Genomic DNA, 22,258 nt, shown 5'->3' with positions numbered 1-22,258 from the left:
TCTACAGATCACACAGTATACAAATGAGGCTGTGAGTGCACTGTTTATGTAACAAGACCCCTATAAGTGATTATAGTTCTTGAAATGTTTCACTCTTCCTTGAAAAGTTTCTGGTAAAGTGCATTAATCTGTAGCTGTTTCAAATAGGTTAACCTGGCATCCAGAGAACACCAGAATTCACAGCGTGCCTTCTGTTCTAACCAATACATGCAGAAATCATGATCCCTTAAACATGATCCCTTAGAACTCATCTGCCTGTTCTTTACTTTCTTATTGCACAGGTTTTCCTTCCCCACTTTTGCATCTATTTGGACTCTTGCTAGTGCAAGTATGGGTACTGTGGTGAAGAGATCAATAAACAAAGATGGATCCAAGTGCCTTGAATCTCATCACTCATTTCAAATATTAACTTTTCTTTCTCATCTATAAAAAAGCCAACACCACTACCCTCAAGACAACTTACATAAATCTTCCTAAACTTGCCAAGTTGCCTCCTGGTTTGGGAGAAACCTCCCCTCACTGAATTTCAGAGGGGACTGTCACACTGCTGAGACTTCTTAGAGAACAACAGTGGTTCTGTTACAGAAGAAACAGCACCGCATTTAGCAATTACCTGCAGTGATTGTATCCATGTCATCTGAAGAAGAAATTTGCTTGCTAATAGGGTGATCACTCTCATCAGACATGGTTTCAAATCAGGGCAAGCAAAGAGCTAACTGAATGCCTCTCTCAATCTGTATTATTTCATCAGGCAGGGTGGTAATAAAAACTGCCAGCAGTGTGGTCATGCTCATACAGCTTCATGGCAGTAAGAGGAAAATGCTTGCCTGTCAGTCTCCTTTGACCTGTTTTACATTCTCTTGTTATAAACAGAAATGACTCCAACTAGTGGAACTTCACTTTGGAAAAGTTCACAGCAGAGGAATGTCAGGTGTCAGTGTGCAGGGTTTCCAGGGAAGCAAGTAACAGTGGGAAAATAGCATTTTTGGAGGTAGAAGCTACTCTGGAATCTAAAATTCTTTCCTTTTTCCCATGATCCCATGAACCACATTTACTTGGAAAACCAGTCTTTGCAGTACCTTGGCTTCATAAAGTCAGTCAAAGTCCTATAGGGAAGAGGCACAAAATAGCACAGGGAAAACAGCTTGGGCACTTGCATGGCTAGATAAAATATATATTATATATTGTTAATAATATATTATTATTATTACAAGCCATCGCCAAATAATTCCTCTCCATTTGTGGGAATGGTAAATAACAGTCTCTCAAATTCATGCTGGCCCACAGAGGAAGGAACAATCTTGATGAGGATATAGAAGTAGAAGGGAATGACAGGTATTAAAGATTCCTCTGAAAGGCAAGCAAGCTGACTACATAACCCACACTTCCAATAGCAGGAGGTTTCTTATCTCCCTTCTCTAAAAAAGAAAGGAACTCTTTTCACTAAGTCTAGTGTAAACAAACAGCAAGTGTGTCTATGGCAAGAACATGAAAGCCTTTTTTTCCCATAAGACATAGAAAAAATAGGAATGATCTTGAATTGCAGTAAGTAACACTACAGATTACATAAAATGATAGACAGACAAGTCATAGAAAAGACTTCCCAAGACTGAAGGTCTCCTTCACTTACAGTCTTTAAGAACAGTGTACACGTGTAACTGGATAAATCAAGTGGGTTCCACAGAGCTCATTACTATTCAGTATTTTTCACCAACAGTTTGCATGATAGATGGAAATATATGTTCATGAAATACGTGGAGAAAGCTTATGTTAGTTGGTTCTGTGAGCATGCTGAAGTATAGGATGAAAACTCAACATGTTCATAAAGGACTGAGGAACTGATCTGAAAATAACTTTTATTTAGGAAAAGGCAGCATAATAAAAATGTACCCAGTACTAATCTAACCTGAAGTCGCACCACTTAAAATGAAAATTTTGATATCCTGTCATCAACAACACTGAGCCAAGCTAGTTCCTGGTAACTCCTGCTATTATAAAAGAACCCATAATAATTATGAAATATTATATAATATTACAAGTGAATACGGTGATTTACAAACAATTCATTTGAATAATGCTCCATGCTCTCAGAAAACAGACACTAATACTGCTCAGAGCCTCCTAAAAATTTTAAGACCATTACTTTGCATTTATGGCATGGCAGTGCCTAGAGATACTGGTCAAGTCAGGCCCCCACTGAGCTAGACTACTGCTAGACTGTGCCCCCACTATACAAATACAGAAAATGACAGCCTTTGCTACAAACAGCTCTTAGCAGAAAACCCCAAGCGTTTAAGGCTCAAAGCCCACAGACAGGAAAACCTCAGCCCATTCAGATATGCCTTCCCTTTACCACTCAAAGTTGAAGAGCAGTGCTTTGCTCCGCTGCAATAAATATATCCCGATCCTTAAAACTTAGCTTGACAAGGGAAGGAATAAATGGCAAACAGGCTACTTTCTAACAGATGAGCGGTGGATGTGCTGCCACAAAGCAGGCCCAGGCTCCTTGGGCCCCTGTGAATTCCAGTGTGACACACATGGCGGGGGCTCCTCCAGGGCGCACAACCCGAGTGCGCGGGCTGGCGCTCGCCGCGCGACATCTGGACCTGGTTAGACAACCTCCAGCTCTGCTCTCTTGCATCAGCCCCGGCCCCCTCTGGTGAAGCAGCCTCCCAACCACTGCTTCTCCATGAACTACCCACGGAGACAAAGTACCCCGGGAGGAAGTAAATTGGGACCACATTAGCTGGTGACCCTCGCCCTGCAATCGGCCTGCCTTTCCAATGATAGAGGAAATCCCTCACACAAACTGACAACCAATATGAAACAGGCAGCTCCATTTACTGGAGAGCCTGGTCAATGCCGAGTGCCTCATTAGGAAATGGTCTCTATATTGAGGCACATTCCTGCAATTCAGAGCCTAGAAACTCTAAATTAAAACAACATTGATGCCATATCCTCTTTCCAAAATGCCTCTCTTCATCCAAACTTTAATGCACATACTTAGAGAAATTAAAGAACCAAAATGTCTTTGGCAGGACTCCTTCTCTCTCTTTTGCAGCAGTGCCCTTGCCCTGTGAGTGACCGGGAACGTGACAGTGTTGGGAAAGGAGAAAGGAGAGTTACAGTGAGGAATGCCACAGCATCCTCCAGAATCCTTGCAACCTTTCCTTGATGAATCTGTGTCTTTGCCAATATTTTCAAATAAATAAAAATCACCTGAAATTATTAGAAGTTTTTGTTTTGTGAGAGTGTTATATCTTTCTATACTCTAAGAAAGGGCAATTAACAGCAAGTTAGTCAATAGTAAGCAGCACAAGCAATGAAAAGGCATAATCCAAATTCTATCCTACATGCTCGGATCCATTCACACTCACTGTTGCAGCATAGTCAGAAAATTGCTTTCCTAAAGCACTGTCTATGTCAGAAGCTCTTTCCAGTTTGCAGTGAGATTCAGCAATCAGACCTATGGTACCACAGCATGCATAACTCTTCCCACAAACCACCCCCTTCCGATATTGCTCAGCATTTCTATTTGCATCCTACGTACGTGGAAATGGGAATCTTTTAGTCAACTGTGTCTGCCCGCCAACTGAAAGAGCTGCTTTCCCACCACAAAGTCTAAGCATTTCCTAGTACTGGGATGGATGGAAACACCAAATACTTATCAGGGAGCTCAACAGTCCTGAAACAGAGATTAGCGAGGTCAGGCTCACAGCTCTGGATCTGAATGGTTGAATAAACTTTTTGGGTTCCAGAACTGCTTTTCAAAGTCTTCCAGAATATCTTGATTAGTGGCATCACTTGCCTTTTTTTGAACAGCTGTGTTCAATATGTGCAAGTCTGAAAGATTTTTTCATTCACAATTTCAACTCTAAATTTAAGAATTACAGCTGAACCTTTAGGAAGTTCCTGAAATGTGATACGGTTCTGTGGAGCCGGCAAACACAGATGGACCCTTGTTCTCAAGATGCAGAAAAGGGTCCATGTAGAGAAAGCCTAAGTTGATGAAGCAGCATAGCTGTTTTGGTGGAAAATATGAGGCTGGTGACCTGTAAAAACTGAAGAGGACTGCTAGGGCCAAATACACAGAATATTTGCAAAGCATGTAGAAAAATGAGATTCCCCTTGACTACATCAGTAATGAGGATACTGTAAAATCTCATCACCTTCTCTTCTGACCCATCTCCTATTTCCGGAACTGTCAAAGTTGCTGTGATTTGAGTTTGTGCAGAAAAGTACATACCAAAACTACTGGTACTGAAAAAAAAACAAATGGGACTTCAGATTCCCTGAAACTTACAGGGGTGGTGACTATTATTGTCCTATTATAAACATCTTTGTAGAGTTTTCCCTTCAATGTATTGAAAGCTGTACATAAAAAAGGATAAAAGATGACACATCCTTAAAATGTAGGATAGAATTTAGTGAGGATGTGTCAAATCTCTATTTGGTCACATAAATATTTCTCAGGTATTTTTTAATTATATAGTTTAGATTGTTTACATGTAAACATATATCCTGCCTTGGGAACTGAGGATGCATTGGAGAATACCTTTGATGTTATACTACATATATAGCACTGAAAGATAATGATATGAACCATAACAATGTTTAAAAAATCACTTAACTGAAACCTAAGTCATTACAGATAAGCACAACCTTAATACACTAAATACACACAAATTTTCAGCAGGAAAAAACTCACCACAAAGTACTAAAGATTGTTCCATCTACCAACAAAGGATAATCAGAAGGAAACTGGAAAGGGCAAGGGGCATGAAAACACCTGCATTAAACTTAGGTCAACAAGAACTAAGAATAAAGTTTTAATTTCTCTTCAAATGAGTGGTAACATATATTAAGGCTGCTACAGCGACAGACAATTACATGAAGAAAACAAGTACTTTACATTTCTGTGAGCACTTATGAATCCTGTTTTAGTAGAAGATCATCTGGCTGACCAGCAAAAGCAATTACAACTCTTGCTCAGAAGTAAATAATACAAGACTGTAACCCATACTTCTTGCTCATTCTGAAGCTGGTATAAAAAATTCCAAAACTACTATTCTTCAATTAAACCATATATAATTGTTACCTTAAACAATATGGCCAATAACCTACTTGTGTTTCCTAAGGAAGAAGCAGAGAAATCTCTTATCATAAAGCAGACCTGTTTTTGTCTTACATTCTTTGACAGCAGCAGAAATCATCTGGTTGACAGATGAAATGTTGCACATAAAACTTTATGAAGATAGAAATGGTGGCACTGAAGAAGTTGATACTGGATTGGCAGCAGCATATGTGCTATTACAAGGAATGTGGCAAGGGAATAACTCAGAAAAAAACACTAGAAGTGCTGAAGTGAAAAATCTACACAGATCTTTTCAGATCCTAAATCTCTTATTGCCAGGGATGCCTTTTGCTTTCTCTGTGTTTTACTGGCAATATATTTTTCACATTGCATTCAATACTGAAGTACGGTATTAAATGCCTGAATAGAATTATACTTTTTCTAATTGTTATGCCAACACAAAAATATCTTAGAAATGGGAGAAGCCAGAAATAGCAAAAGACCAATCTCCTCACAAGCACGAGACCTCCCAAAGTCTACTCCAGGAGCTGGCATTCCCATATGGTGCTCCTGTCACAGATTAAAAATCACAGCAGAGACTGTGTGGCTTAACACGTTCATATTTGAGCTGTACAGCAAGAAGAATCTTCTTCCATCTATGTTTCTTCACCAACAAGGCAAATACAAACCACTAAGAGAAGGATCATTACTTTTCCCTCAATCTGTGATTATTTGTGCCTGTAGAGGATAACAGCCAATGTTCTCTTCATTCACAATTTCCTATACATTCTATCCCACATTTACTACTCGGGGACAGAAAGAAACTTCCCTCAATGTTGAGTCCTCTTCTTTCTCTACTATGCTTCACAGACTTTGTGACCTGTAGCTAGTTAGAAATCGTTGTTTATGCACTTTCTATCTCAACATACGACAGGATTATACGTTATTAGTTCCATAAATCAAGATGATAATCCTACATCAGATTATTAACCGGTTTCTTTCCAGCCCTCCTCTACCCACCTGCTGCTTGAGCTGTTGCACGAGTCGGTCCTTCTCTCGTTTCAGTGCAGCCACTTCATCTTGGGTCTTCTTCTTAGAGGATGAAAGCTCTAGCAGAGCAATATTGGCATCTTTTTCACTAATGGCAGCAAGAAGGGCTTCTTGTCTGAAAACCAAAACCAAACAAATGACATTATTATCCTCCAAAATGGAGAGGAAGCCTTTACAAAGTGTTGAACTGTGATGCTGTACCAGTGTGCAACTCTGAAAAGCAGCAGTAAATACATTTGTCACAGTTATATGTCCCTTGGTGGAAAAGGAAGGCAAGACCCACCCACCTCCCCCTAAATGACTGTGCTGATATCACATAGTTGCTTATAGGATAAGAAAACCATATAAAAATATGTTCTTATTCTACACTCAGCTTCTCAGTTTTTAATAACTAACATTAACTATTGCTTTGGCTGAACACTTTCATTCTCTATAACGTTCTAAGCATTTCCAGAACAGATTATGAGAACACACCCACAAATACTGGGTGAATCATGACTTCTGTGTTAAATTACATTAGGTTATACTGTCTATTCGTGCAGCTATTTTAGAAAGGTGGCATGTGACAATTTTACTGAAATCTCTTGAACAATACAGTATATTCCCAGAAGGAAATGGTGACATTTTTGTGCTACATAACATATGCTGAAATAGATGCCTTCAAGGATGCTTGAACTATTCTTTGACTTTTCTTGTGAACAACCAATAAATAACATTCTGTAGCAAGATCTTGAGCCCCAAGCACTATAATAACTAGCTCTGGAAAACCAACCTTGTCACACTTTTTCAAAAGAGAAAGAAAACTCTTACAAATAAAATTCAGAAATATTTTATAGATACTGGGAAGAAAGGAGACAGAGATAATTACCCTGATCATAAATCAACAGTTCTTAAATGAACTCAGAGGATTGCTCTGTGTTAGGGAAAACAACTATGTACGTCCTTTGACCTTACTTCTCACCTCCATCTAGTGCAGGATGTGCAAGAGGACATAAAAGCAAACTTTGCCCTTATTGCCCAGTAGGGTAGGGGTGGCTTGTCCCACCTCTCATCACATCACAAAGAAGGAACAAAATGAAGTCCTAACCATTTATGGTGGTGGTGGTGTGACAGATGACATCATGCAGCAGTGATGATGAAAGACAAACTGAATATTACAGGTTTCCTATCTACCTTTCACCTAAAAATTCAGTTGAAAATACAGGTAAATCAGCAAAAAATTCAAATTCCCAACGAATAAAAAATTTTATATGCTGTAGTTTATAAACAAAAGCATGTTAATATTGATAATCTCAGAGAATGATTTAAAAAAAATAATCGAATGTGCTAAAACAATTCTGCTAATCATGTTAGTAGCAATTATTGTACTAATAACATTGCCTTCACACTGAAGTCTTTCATTAAAGATGCAAGAAAAGCATTCTAATAGAATGGTATCAGGAAAGAACTACATGTGCCACCCTGCTGAAAGATCTGAGACAACAGTAGCCTCTGAGGAGCAGCTCAGGGCTATAACCTTATAACCCAGCCTGGCAGTAACCAGCCCAGCACTTCTGCCCACAGTTCTGTGAAAGGCACGCTGTCTACACAGCCCTGGAGCAGAAACCACAGGTGCTGAGGCTGTTGATCTCTGAGAGTTGCATGAGTTAGACACCACATTTAATAAGCTCCTGTCATTTTCTATAGTTGATAAAAAATACTACTACTGCTGTCACTCGAAAGGTGTGAAGGTTTGCTACGACAATGGGTGAAAATTCACCCACGAGTGATGATGATTACTTTCAGATGAGCAACAGCTGGGATGGAAGAAAGACTTTTTCTCACATATTCCAGGTTTAGGTCAGAAGAGAGTGACCAGTGTAAGACCTGGCTTTCTTCTTATCCCAGTCAGTGACTGAGCCCCTAGAAATATTTATGAGTGAAACCTTAAGACCTCTATCACTGGACAGCAGAAGAAACTAGAGCATAAGAATAAAATTGCTAAGACGTGATCTCTCCTTGTCTCCTCAGTCACTTCAACCATAGCCTAAGTTTTGCTGCAGCAATCAATACAAAGAAGTTTATTATCAGGATCCCAAATGAAGCCACTGTATCAAAAAATGAGAAAGAATCAGGTGTGTTTCAACAGATAAATTGTTCATCATCTGACAGCAGAATGGACTCACGCAATGGACTTTCTTTAGGTGGAATTTCTCTCCGGGTTTACACAGATGTCTCTTGTACATGCTAACAGAGTTAGCTTGCTTTAAATGAATTACCAGCGTATCAAAAATCTCACAGATCCAGTTTAGAGAGTACTTGGATCCTGTCTAGATCATATCTAGAAAAACTAGCTCCTTAAATTATTCCTTGTCTTTCAAAATGTAATACCACAAAGTTAAGCAAATTTCTTCAGATACTTGAGAATAATAGAAAGATATTCTAAATACATTTATCCTATGAAGAAATACAAATATTCTAATTACTTCATGGAGGCAAAGAGAAGAAGAAAGGAAAAGGTGCACATCAGATTCCCAGTTGCAGTGTCAAGATTGTAGGTGTGGGAATGATGGTTAGTGGATGTGTTATTATTGCCATTTTGTTTCTGTTGCTTTTGCTTTGTGGAAAAGTGTACAATTTTGGATGTCTGCCTGAAACATGAAAAATACCAATAGAGTGAAGTGACAGAACATGATCCATGACCTCTGCTTTTTTCTAGCTATCGGTATCCTGGGAAAGACAGGCTGGCTTGGAGCTCTGGTCATTTTCACTTGCTTTAGAGTAATCTGTTTTGATTCTAAAGAAACACTTATTCTTTTAATAGTAAACCCACAATCCTTGCTGATGATTCAGGACCAGAGCCAAGAATATCTCAGTAACACTATCTCTATGGCCATTACTCTGGTATGGAAATTGGAGGTGCTCAAATAGCACATAAGGCATATACCTTCTGCAATCAAATCCTTTGTTGCCCATCTCTGCTTCTTAAATGAAAACCTCAAGGCCAGGAAAATGAGATATGGATAACAGTCCATAACTTTTTTTTTTTTGTGGAAAAATTTTTGCCAGCACGCCTTAGAAAAGTGAGACAGGGGTGCTGGTCAAGAAGTGGGGTGAAAGGTGAAAGGCTTTCTGATTGTTTTTTAGAACTGAAACAAGATGGAGTTTGAACAAAAGAAAGAAAAATGTGACGTGATAAGGGCATTGTAGCTGCATTTTGAATTCTGCAAGCTAACTGTATACTGTTTCATATGGGAGAAGTGCAAGTGTTGCTGTCAGCTCTATCTGTAATGGCGTGCTGTTGTTCTCAACAGAGGTTGGAACTGCCAAAATGATTCTAAAAGATCACAAAAAGCAAACATCACCAAGCAAAAGACAAGGTTTGTGACTGAAGAGCACTACAAAAGTGACTTGTTTCCTTTCTTGAGAGCTGTTATCCCCGGGGAGACCAGAAGAACATGCTGTAAGACAGATGAGGTGGCAAGAAGGAGAAAATGGGCTGCTGTGTGAATGGTGCTAGTAGCATGTGAACAAACCTATCTGTCAGCAGTGCTGCAGTCAGTCACAGAGGTTCAGTCAGTGGTACAGGCTTAACTTCTTCAGCAAACTGCTTGTCTTCGGTTCACGAAACTGGGGGTCCTGAAATGTTCTCATAGGCAGGCAAAACACATACTTGCTGCACAACCCAAGGTGGTTGATCTTTTAAAATGCTGGCTGATGCCAGAGTCACTAAACAGACACAGCTCACTTAAGTTAGTTCAGGCATTTCAGGTGCTGGTAGTAGTGTAGCTGTGGCAACATCAACTCAGCAGGAGAAAACTGCCTATTTCTCTCTCCATTTGGGCAGGTTCTGTAGGCCGAACTGAGCTGTGTGAAAGCTCACAAGAGGTAAGCAGACTTTATAACAGACTGAATATTACCAAAGGAAACCTGAAATGGAAATAGCGTAGAAAAATCTATTGAAAACAGGTTCAAGATTAACTCCAAACTGGATAAAAAGAGGAGGATTTATTTTTTTCCTTCTATTTAAGCTGAAGCCTTTCAGTGAATGTGGATCATGATCAATACAGACTGGAGCTGTACTAAGACCAGTAGGTTCAATTCTTAAGAGACAGTGGTAGATATAATCTGAAGATGATTATCAACATATTTGTTCTGTTTGCAATCTTAACAAAATAATGCAAAGAAAGATGGGTTTGCCTTTTTAAATAGATGGCTACAGAATAGTTATATGTCAGTAGAGCTGCCTCTGGAGTACTTTGATCTCATACATGTGCTTACAGAGGCCCTAGAAAAAAAGACATGCACAGCACAGATGAGATTTCTTGTATGGCTTGGGTGAGGATAAATAAGTGATTTGGTAGTTTGAGTGACCAAGTATTTGAATGAACCCAGAAAATAAGGAACTACAGCTCATATAGATTCAGTTACCAACTCCCACTAGCACCAAAAGACCCCAGTGTGCAGTGTGGTGAAAACCATAACACATCTCCTGGGAGTACTGCACACACCAGTCTTGTTTCATTCCTCTTTTTCCTCTTTGGTGAACCACCACATATTTCTGCAAATGGGGACATGAGACTTTCTAACTACTCAGTAACCCTCAGCACTGCAAGACTAATATGCTGGATTCCTGGATAATAAGCTGTAGCAGGGTAAATTCAATAAGTAGTAATAAAAAAGGTTCATCCACAACACTAAAAATGTTTTAACTACCAGGGTAGCCAATTTTGTCCTCTGGCTTACAAATACTAATAGAATCAAGATGTTTTCAAATCGGTTTCTACAGCACTCAGTTTCAGGAGACTACGTAATTCCTTCACAGCTCCTTCCTAGAGAAGGAGAGGAATCCATTTGGTAAAACACAACAGAAAGCAATTTTTTACCTTGCAGTACTGTTCTCAGGGTTATAACACTGGAATATTTATCAGCTGTATAATTAGAAAGAATAACAGGGCTGCAAACAGTGCTGAATTAATGATGCCTCAAAACATCAAAACTATACATATTCATTAAAAGAATATGTTTACATATGCCAGAGAGAACACATGGTCCATGTAGAAATGTTATAAATACATTGTTCTATAACATTTTATTTCAAAGTATGAGATTTCTTCCTTTGTGGAGTATTTCTGAAAGCGTGTATGAGATAATATAAAAGCAATATTGAGATCAGCAGCAGCTTTGATTTTAATGTCACAGAGGAACTGGGATAATTCCATCAGGCCTAGCTGAATTATAGAGATCAAATCTGTTTTCCTTCTGACTGGCATTAAACTACAACATTTAAAGAGTCCAACACAAATTTGAAGAGCTCAGGTAGCTATAATCTCACAGGAATCCAGTCAGTTCCTTCAACAGAGACTGTTGCTCTTCTGTGAGGGATGACTAACCTGCCAGCATTTTCAACCTGGCATTTTAAAATGAACTGTAATTGTGGCTATTGTGCCTTTAGTACACATGGAAATTTTCTCCTGTTTCATAAACTGTTGACTCACAGTAAGGGCATCAGAATGAAAGAACTGGCACTTGTTTCAGCTGTCTGATTTTTGCCCACTGCATTTACTCACAGCCTACAGAAAAGGCTGATAAAAGCTTTTAATGCTTTTCTATCACAGACATTTGTAAAAGTTACCCTGGTGAATCACCATTACAAGAAGAACTATATTATTTGCAGATTAATTAAAAACCCTCCCATGATGTGACAACAACACAAAGAACTAGTAGGCAAAGAGTTTCAGATGCAGTACTGCAGCATTATGAGATCCAGACAGACGGGCGACAGCTTAGAACATAAAAGCATTAGGACATGGTATTTAGTAATTTCATGGGTTTGGTAGAATGACAGTGTTTGGGTGGGTCACACTTAATAAACCCTTAAAAAGTAATTATTAATAAAACACACCAAGCCGCTGATCCAATGGGACAGGTCCCCTGGCGCCAGCATCATCCTTTTTGTCATAAACTATGTCTGCCACTGCAGTGGTAGTTCCAAACTCAACCTTTTTTGCTGGTTATAGAACACCTTCAGAAAATTAAGAAACTCTAACTGCTCTGAACCATATGGAGAGTAAATTCTAGTTTCCATCACCCTGAGATCCTGGCATTACCAGCCACCATCCTGTCAGTACTCGCAGGGAGGAGACAGTCCTCACATTGCTCTGGGTATCATGATTTGGTTCTTAAAAGTAACCTTGAAAAATATTGGCAGTCAGACCAGTGAATGACATTTCATGGTGCTAACAGACCAGTACCTCACTTAATAAGCAAGTTGCCAAATTCTGCACTGCCTGTAATTTCTGCAGTGTTTAAAATGCATCTCAAAGTATCCCAAAGTGAGCAAACTTTTATCCAAAAGAAACAGTAGCAACCCCTTGCTGCAAGAGAGTGGGAAAAAAATGTAACTTGGCAATAGGTACTACCTACCCTTTTAATTACAGCTGGGAATAATCAAATCTCAGGCTGCAAATTAATTTCCCAAACACAGACTTACACCTTCAGTCTAAAGGGATAATACCACACTCCTTCCATTCCTGTCCTTGAATCTGCATGTTTCCTTTGCCTGGCCTGGATGGCATATCAGCAGTCTTTCTCACTCCTGATCTACACTCTCACAGCTACTAAAAAAGAAAAAATTCAAACAAAACAAGTGAGATGAAAACAAGTGGTTTTTTGCCATCAGCAAATTGAAGCCTCCTGAATATACACCTTTTTAATGCCATTGCATACATGTGACCACAATGGGAAAACAAGATAAAAATACAAAGTCTTTGGGAATATAGTTGTGTAGTCACAGAAGTGATGCCCCTTTAATTTTCCACTGTATGAATGATGTGATAATAATCAGCACTAATTTCAGACACAGGAAGCATTACCACTTGTACTGTCCTTGTTAAAAAAAACCCCAAAACCAATAATATATTTTCCTACACACATTAACATCCTAATTGTCTAGGATCACAGAAGCATCGATCCTTACTATAATCAATAAGCAATGCCTTTCAAAGTCCTTTCCCTCAACATGTTTGATAAAATCACAAGTAGTCCTATAAATATTTTATATTACCTCTCACATCAATGTTTTAGCCCTTCTTTGAGTTAAGCTTTCCATTTTAATTTTACCACTTTGGCACCTGAGGTAAAAATTTGCAATTCCTAGCCTAGCTCATGTCTCAGCTCTGAGCACTCAGAATTGCACTACAGTCCTACTGTGTCTGCCAGCATATCCAGGAAAAAAAAAATCTAAGGCTTTCGCAGAGGAACTTTCAAACCCACTACTAATTTCCTGAACAATTTTTATTGATGAATTCCTTCAGTGAAAAAGTGGCTGCTGCATATCACAGCTGCCAAACCGATAGTACACGAGCCTTACCTACTTGCCTGTGAAGAGTGAAAGTTCTTGAAGATGGCACATTTTAGAAGGAACTTTCAATCCTGGCACCTGATGTTAAGGGAGATCTGTCCCTATAAAACGTAGCATTTTTTTAAGACAACTTTCCTTGTTTTACCGGCCCTTGGTGCCGAAGCTGGATGAGAGACAGAAGTACTTACAAGGCTCTTGAGTTCCACAGAGCTGGCTTTTCTGAGAAGGGAGTCCTGAAACTGGCGTTCTTTCTTCATCTGCAGTTCAAGAGCAGTGCGAATAGAGCACAAATTTAAGGCATGCTTTTCATCCAGGCAATACAGGCCACCAGAATACATCCACCAGATTTTGAAAAATGGCCTTATAAGAAAGGCAGCTCTAATTTCTTTTCCTGGGACATGGTCAAGTACAGGTTGAGCTTTAGGTTAGCGTGTGGTTTCACAATCAGTTTAAGCTGACACAAGACAGGCTCTTGCTGAAAGAGATGGTTCTGCCCTCCCATTTTCAGGTTCCTGCCCCGTCCCTGGTGCCGGCACCACTGTGCTGCACTGTGTATCCCTGCAGCCTGGCGAGTCAGTTAAAACCCAGCCCTGAATAAACATGAGGAACCCAAATCTGACCACAGGTTGCTTATCCTGAGAGGAACTGCAGTTCTTCATGATGCCGTGACAGTGTCAAACCCTTAGTTGCCACAGCCAGCGATGCCAAAATGTAAGAATGGAAAGTGAATCATGGAATTCACATGGATTATAACATACCAAACAACCACAATTACTAGAGGGAAAACAATTGTCTTTATGCCTTTGTGAATCAGACCCAGGTGAAGGACGGCAGAAAGAAATTTCAGTTACATCACCAAAATGATGACAGCAATAGTGCAGTCTTATTGTGGTTCCTCATCGTGTAAAAACTCAAGTCACGATTTGTAACATAGTTGTTTTATGAAAACTATCCAATATTTATACTCAAATCAAACTGACAATCTACCTCCCTCTAAATGACTATTATGACTTTTATTTCTGGTTAGTATAATTTATCTAACTTCTGCATCTGCCTCATTTCGATGCTTGACAGAGTCATTCTGACAGGTGATTATACTTGCCTTTATTTATATTTTATCTACTGCCCATCGGAAACCAAGGCAAAGGCATTTATTTAATTCTGGGGCCATATTCATACTATTCCTATCCTCAGTATATTGTGATTCCACTTCTTTTCCTGATCAGGGATTGTATCAGTGGCTATAAAATGTTTATTATTTATTTTTATTTCTTTTGGAAGCTCTAATTCTCACTTTATTCCTGTAATATCTGCTTCCCAGAAATGTCTCTTTTTCTTGACCACTTTTTAAGGTTGCTGCTAATTCCCTTTTGGACGCAGATACACGGCTTTGTAACTCTTTCTTAAACTTTTCTCCCTTTGTTTTGGATGCAAAGTCCTTATAGTTTTGGACTTTTGATTTAAATAAATTCCCTACTTTCTCTACACTTGAATCTGAGTCCTTCTGTCCAATTTACTTGCCACCTAATAGTCTCAATTTTTCAGTGTATTACTTTGAAACTGAAAACTTTACTTTTTTAGCATAGTTTTTTTATTTAAATATAAGTTTTCTTAATTTGTGGTCACTACAGTTGAAGTTGGTTTTGGTGATGACTTCTTCTCTAGTATCATCAACACTTATTACAGTCCTGAAGTCTTACACCAACATTACCCTGTGGTGATCTAGTAATTATTGAGTTAACAAGCCCAGCAGTTTCTCTGATTTGTATCCAATAAATAGACATCTCCTACAAAACCACATTTCTCCATTATTATTTACATCTACCACAACTCTACACCTAAAATCCATAGCAGGATACCATCCATTCTCTTTGTATAACCCCTTTTATTATCCTTATGTTATTTTCACTCAAAGCAATGCTATAATTTATGCTATCACTTTTTTATTTCCTCAGAATCTCTAGTATCATTAACATACACCAGCTGTACTTTCATTTTTAGCCTTCCTGAACCACTTGTACCCACATTCCAGCTGTGAATATTATTCTATTTCCCCTTAACTGCTGTTATCCCTGTGACATCTGGTTTCATGTTACACACCAAATGCGTAGAGCTACTTCATTTTGTTGTTCTTTTACAAACATCTCAATTTTCCTCTGCATTTCAACAATTTTTCTTGCTGGAGTTATGGATTGCTTTAATCATTTATTGTCTATCTAATTACCAGCCTGGATGTGTCTCACCTAAGAGAGAGTTCCTACTCTCTCTTCTCTGAGGGTTCTTTAGTACGATTGTCCAAGCCTCTCTTCTAGAACCACTCTGTCTGATTTCTAAAGAGATATATTTCTTATAAAGTCAGACACAGTATATGGGACTGTTTACATTAATTCTGCAAAGACAGTGGTAGTAAAACAGCAGCACTAATGCTGATCTCTATTCTATCCTAACCCTGATGCTTACTACCTGTATTTCAGTCTTCTCTGGTTGCTGCTGCTGCCCAGGAGATGGATTAAAAGGAGAGCATAAGAAATGCCAAGTGTCTGGATAATGACAGGAATAGCAGCATCAGGGGGAAAAGAGGCTGGATGCAGCTTCCTTAAACACTGAGGCATTGCTCTGCCTCCTGATCCTGGTAGCTCCAATGACTGCTACTTAAGTAGTGCCAAAAAAGTGTTTCTTAGCAAGTAGGAGTTGTTGAAAGGGTTGAGGACAGGAATGGAGCAGGTGTCAGGGGCTATGGATAAAATTTGGATATATTTAGTTCGGTAATTGTGGCAGAAGGGGCCTGAGACGTTTCCTTTAATTTCCTTTTTCAAATCCGGGTCTGAAAGCAGGTGTAGCTACTTGCAGCCTCTGAGTACAGAAGATTTGTTTGAATGGGCACTACAGTATTTTCTGATAAGCTCTGAAGATAATTTTCCAGATGTTTGAAGGAACTGGCATTCTACAGTAAGTAAGGAGCATCCTACTGCCTTCTTTTCTGTTTTTATCTCTATCCAGTCCCTGTTCTTCTTGAGATGAAACCAGAGCTGTATGCTTCAAAACATTCAGTTGCTCCAGAGCAAGCACTTTTAAGTCTGATCTAAACCATGCAAACAGACCCTTGACAACCCTTTATTATCAGATCCCTGCTAAACATAATGGTATGCAAAGCCTTTTTCTTGCAGAGATTCAAAGAGTTTTATTAAAATAAAGAGAAACTCAACAATCTCAAAGTAAGCTGTCATTGTCTGTTTTGTAATGAGACCCAGGGTGCGTGAACCTTAAGAAACACATAGAAGGTGAGAGAGGAAGTCATTCATATGTGAGGGAATTGGAAAAACCTCATTTTAGCACATTCTAGCTACCAACACCTCTTCAACTGAGCAAATTTGAAGCTGTGTTTATCCTGTAGTTTAAACAAAAATGCCAAGTAAACTGCTTTATTGAAGAAACATGATCACACGTAAATTTACAGATATAACTCTAATCTCAGAAAAAGTAAAACCTCTCCAATTTCAAGGATATGAAACAGAAGAAACAGACTTAAACCAGTTTGTATCATACAAAAAAACGGCTCTCATGAAAACCTGCCTATACTATAGATCAGTGGAAGTTCTCCTACCTTCTTCTAAGTAATCTCTTGCTTATTTTGGTATAGTTGCCCTTTAATTGTTAAGAAGTATCATTTGGCATCTACTTAGTTGTTGAGACTTGTGTGCAAAAAAGTTTCTTGCTAAATTTCAAGATGTTTAAATTTTATCTACTTGATGGAAAAATTGTGCATATTTTCCCTGGCTGACTTCAGGATGAGAAGGTCAAGGCAAAAATTTAAGCGTGTTGCAAGGAAGAGGACTGCTAAACAGGTTACAGCTAACAGTACTATTTACAAACTAATTAAAAGAAAAATTAAAGGTTCTTTCTGTCAGTTCCCTATAATGTCTAAACTATTTAAAACAATTAGATTAAACCAGACAAATTCACGGGAAGAGTATACAGTAGAGACTTACACTTAATTGTATGGATATTCACAGGGAAGAGGGGCAGAAAATAACTGTGAGGCAGCGTGAACATGAGTGACGTGGACAACTTTTAATCCTAAAACTATCCAAAAGAAATAGGTATTTTGCACAACGTCAGGAAAACATAAGGATGCTTCATGCAGAATAAATGTTTTAAAGACTGAGATGGAAAGACCACCACCAAAGAAAAGTGTTAGATTTTTAAAACTAACAACTGCTAAATGCAAAACATGTAAATGAACACTGTCAATTGAAATAGAAACATGGCTTAGTGGAGTTGAGAGTCAGGATCTACTCTTCATGCCTGTCATTTGTGGTTCAAACAAAAGCACATCATTTAACTGCCTCTGTAAATGCAAATGCTACTATTTACTTAAGGGTACATCTGGCAAGTCTGTCACCGTAAAAGAGTGACATCCTGAGCTGAAAACAGTAGGGTATCCTTTTTTTTTGTTGTTTATTTTTAGCTTAAAGGAAAAAAAGGGATTACCAAAAACTTGCACAGTTCAAGATGCCTTATTTTTGCTAGGAGCACCAAATGTACACTGAGACTCTTCACTTCTACACACAAGAAACTATGAGGCCACAAAACTACAAAGGAAACACCTGAGGAGCGAGAGGATTCCCCTACCACCAAATGCCCAGCAGACGCACAGCAGAGAGCTCTCGGGCAGGACAAGTGGAGCTGCCAGCCCTGAGCAAACCTGCATTTATGGATTTATGGCAGCCTCCCAGTTAAAGGCCCATCTGGGCTGGAAAGGGGGAGGCTGGGAAGACCATGCGCCGGTTACATTTTTGCCATTCCTGCTGCGGTATGGCGTGAATAAATCACAGGGCTGAGGTCAGAACAGCCAGCCCATAAAGTGATTCATGGGCCCAGCAGCACATTCCCCCAGGACTATGTACTTTATTACAGTAAACCTCAGAACAAGATACAATTTCCTGTCTCAAGGAGCAGCCTTTAAATCAGGACACCTGGACAGCCCTGCAACCGCTTACAGAAACAATAGGCCTCGGCCCCACCGCCGCCTCTCCTCGAGGGCCCGCGCTGCCCGGGCCCTGCTGCCTTTAACGCCAAATACCACCCTCAGAAACCCTCCTTCTGCAACACATTACTGCACTGACAACACCACGCAGGCAGCATACTCATATAATCCTATTCTTCAGCCATAGCTCCCCACCCAAGAAATAAATATTCTCCATCTGTTGTTTTTCGTTCCATTTTAGCTTTTAGGTCTCTCCTGTGCTGTAAATGTTTGACTCGAAACGTTAAGGCAACGCGGGAGTTGAAAGGGAACTCATTGGTTTCTCTGTCTGCAAGCAGATCCTTCACCAAAAACAGGTTTTTTTGCCTTTTTTTTTTTTTTCCCAAGCTGAAGAAACTGACATGCAATTTAGGCTGTAATATGGATGTTCTCACTGTGATCAAGGACTGTGATCTGAGTTTTGGGTTTGGCATCTGGAAAGAAACTGAGGTGGTGACAGAGATGACGGCATTGTTAGACTCCTGAGAACTCTCACTCAGCTAAAAGTAATGTTGCTCTTACACCACAGGTTATGTTTTCAGGAGAAAGAACAAAAGAGAACTCATTTTAAGCCATGAAACAAAGCAGTGGGTCTTTTCTGCTCTAAATACTCTGGGAATCTTATCTCTCTAAACACTTACATCACACAGACCTTCCAGGCTGTAGAGGAACACAACCTGCCATGACTGCCTGCTATTCTAGTTGTCCCTCAGGTAAAGGTGAGGCATGTGCTGACTGCACTTCTGCTGTTCTCCTTGGAAGCAACAGGACACTCTTCAAATGGAGGCTTCCCATGTTCACACAAAACAGGACAAAAGAAAAACTTGCTTTGCCTCCTTCAGACCCATAATGGATCACCAAAACAAAAGTTTCACTTGGGTATGTATTTTTTTCAGTATGTATCAGTCAACAACGACAAGCATGAATAAGAAAAGGGAAGGAAGCTTCATTTTGAGCATTTACTGGCAGAAGGGAAGACTTTCCTACAACTTTGCTGACAATAAGTCATTCTGTACAATCATTCTGCAAACAGTGGAAGCAATCCTGATTATTTTCACTCTTCAAAGTTCTTTCAAATCTCAAAACTATAGCAATAAACTACAGCCATAATAAGGTAGCATGTCCTTTGGAAGCTGCTTCGTGGAAAACACAGACACACCTGAAAGAAGTTCAGAGGACAAGAACATATGAGAAAGAGATGAAGGAGAGCAAGTTTGAGGAAAATTTACGTGAGAATTCATCAAACACTTGAAGTTAAGAATGCTATTGAACTGTCCAAAGTAAAAAAAAAAAAATCTAGATAAGGAAAGAGGAAAAGAAAAGGATTGGTAAAACAGATGTAAGTAGCAGTTAACCCAGAGATTTATCCAGGATGAACCCTCCTGAAGCTATTTGTTTCATGATTACTTTTCCTACAAGTAAAAACAGTTATGTGGAAAGTAACTTCTTCCACCTGCTAATTTTTTTTTGTTTTATGCTACTTAGAGGATCTCCACTTTTGTGGATTGTTTCAGAGCCTACAGCAGGCAGCGTCAAGGTTTATTGATTTTATCCAGTCTGATTTTCTGTACAGAACAAATACTTATATTGTATCCAGTTGTTCCCATTGAAGCCAATAATTTATTCAGGGGGGCTCAGGAAAGGACATCTACTTGTGACTGAAAGCCATGAGGAACTGGCTGCTATCCTTGTGAGTCTGTCCCTGTGGTTAATAATTTTCCCTGCCACAGTCATACATCTTTCTAATTCTAACTTTTCTGTCCTCAGTTTCTGGATAATGATCCTTGTTATGACTGTCTCTACTGGAATAAAGTGTTTTAATATTACTATTATTTCATTTTCTAGATATTAGAACTATACAGTCTTGTGACAACTGTATCAATTATCCTATAAAACAGAAGTAAACCCCTCATTCTATTCGTGCACATTAATCCTATTTTTACGTAGCCAAAGTCCTTCTGTGGCCAACATCACACCACTTTTTTCCATAACATTGCTAAATCTTTTCCAAGTCACTCCTTTCAAAATAGTGTACAATAGATTCCATATTGTTCTGATTTATATGCTTAATGTTCAGACGCACTTAGTGTAAATGAGTTCATATTAGGAAGCAATTTAAATTGCCCTACACGTCTGCTCTCACCATTAGGGAACACCGTGCCATTTTCTGTATCACCTGCAGGTTCCATTCACTGTCATTTCATACTTCTTCCAGCTCATTGACAAAACGATTATTAGCATCAAGCCAAGCACCAAAATCTACTAAGCACAAAAATAATTATCACAGTTCAGTTTTAACTGTGACTGGAAAATGCTCACACATAATGCTCACTTTAAGCACACTGTCTATACAGTGTTAATACGTAACATTGAGGGACTTTTGACAAAGGCACGTATTGATAGGACAAGGGGGGAATGGCTTTAAACTGAAAGAGGATTGAATTAGATTAGAGATTAGGAAGAAATTCTTGACTGTGAGGGTGGTGAGGCACTGGAACAGGTTGCCCAGTTGTGGATGCCCCATCCCTGGAAGTGTTCAAGGCCAGGTCAGATGGGGCTCTGAGCAACCTGGTCTAGTGGAAGGTGTTCCTGTCCATGGCAGAGGGGTTGGAACCAGATGATCGTTCAGGGATCCAACCCAAACCATTCTATGATAATGTTGGGAATTTGTCGTTTACAGAAGACTAATTATACTTAATGCAAGAAATTACTTATACTTAACAAGGTTTTTTTGTTTTAACCAAACTTTAGAGACAATCAAGGAATCATATAAACATGTTTTTGACATTACACATCTTACACATACACATTTGACTGGTATTAATTAAAAGCCTATTCTTTATGTTATCAGAGAAATTTATCAGCTTATTCATCACTCTGCTCATGAACTGTAACAGTTAATCAATTCATAGCACGTTAGCCATCCTGCCTGTTATTCTGCAACACTTCCAGAACTTTAGCATTTCCATAACTTCTAGAATTTCACCAGAATTCCAGTATTTATTAAACTTTCACAGAGCCAAAATTCCCTTCAGTCAATTTCTCTTAGTGTTCTTAGATATCAGAAACCTTGGTGTGCCACCCCCAACACATGGATAACTTCTCCAGCAGTTTCTTACATTGTAAAGAGAGATGTGGAATGTCACAGTGACTTGCTAAGAATAAAGGCAAAACCATTTCTGCTCAAATCCTGTGTGATCAAAATTAATAATCAAGGATGTCACAAACCAGTAAAACTATTTTAGGCATGCTGAAAATACCTCAAGTGGCTCAATGAACTGAAGAAAAAAGAAAGGAATAGGTCTTGCTTGACTTTGTTTTTCTAGTAGTTCTAATTACGGTGGCTATTTTTCTATCAATAGAAAACAGCAATTTTTTTATAATTGAACAAGTTTTTAATAATTTGAATGCTAGCATTAAGAAAAAAACAGAGGTCATTTCACCACCTTAGCAAATACAAATGGTATCCTCTCTGAAGCCAAAGACAAAATTCCCATTGACTTCATACAGTAAGAGCTGTATTAAGATTCCCACTTCCTTCTAAATGGCTTTAAATATTTAACGAATATTTCCAAAAAACTTTCAACATTTCATCTATCTACCTAAAAGGACACATAAAATCATCCTTAATAAAAAAACTCCAAACATTTTAAGGTTGCAAAGTGAAATTTCCAGAGGTTGAGAAATGTAGTTATAACCCTATCTCCTTGTGGGGATGCTTTATGCTCTCTTGGTCTTCTATTAAATGAACATATATAGGTTTGGT

The 22,258-nt window shown here is 38.9% G+C and overlaps 1 protein-coding gene across 14 annotated transcripts in view; it reads right to left on the bottom strand.

The window, feature by feature from the left end:
* ERC1 (ELKS/RAB6-interacting/CAST family member 1) overlaps window positions 1-22,258 on the bottom strand; it is a 289,654-nt gene that overhangs the window by 50,587 nt on the left and 216,809 nt on the right. For all 14 annotated transcript variants that reach the window (XM_017804631.1, XM_017804640.1, XM_017804634.1 and 11 more), the window contains one exon: window positions 6,095-6,239. In XM_017804631.1, coding sequence (XP_017660120.1) covers window positions 6,095-6,239 — 145 coding nt within the window. The remainder of the gene's footprint in view (window positions 1-6,094; window positions 6,240-22,258) is intronic.

Source organism: Lepidothrix coronata, unplaced genomic scaffold, assembly GCF_001604755.1.
Source record: "Lepidothrix coronata isolate B3197 unplaced genomic scaffold, Lepidothrix_coronata-1.0 Scaffold10, whole genome shotgun sequence".
NCBI classification, from domain to species: domain Eukaryota; kingdom Metazoa; phylum Chordata; class Aves; order Passeriformes; family Pipridae; genus Lepidothrix; species Lepidothrix coronata.
Note: the sequence above shows the minus strand (reverse complement) of the source record. Positions and strands in the feature narration are given on the sequence as shown.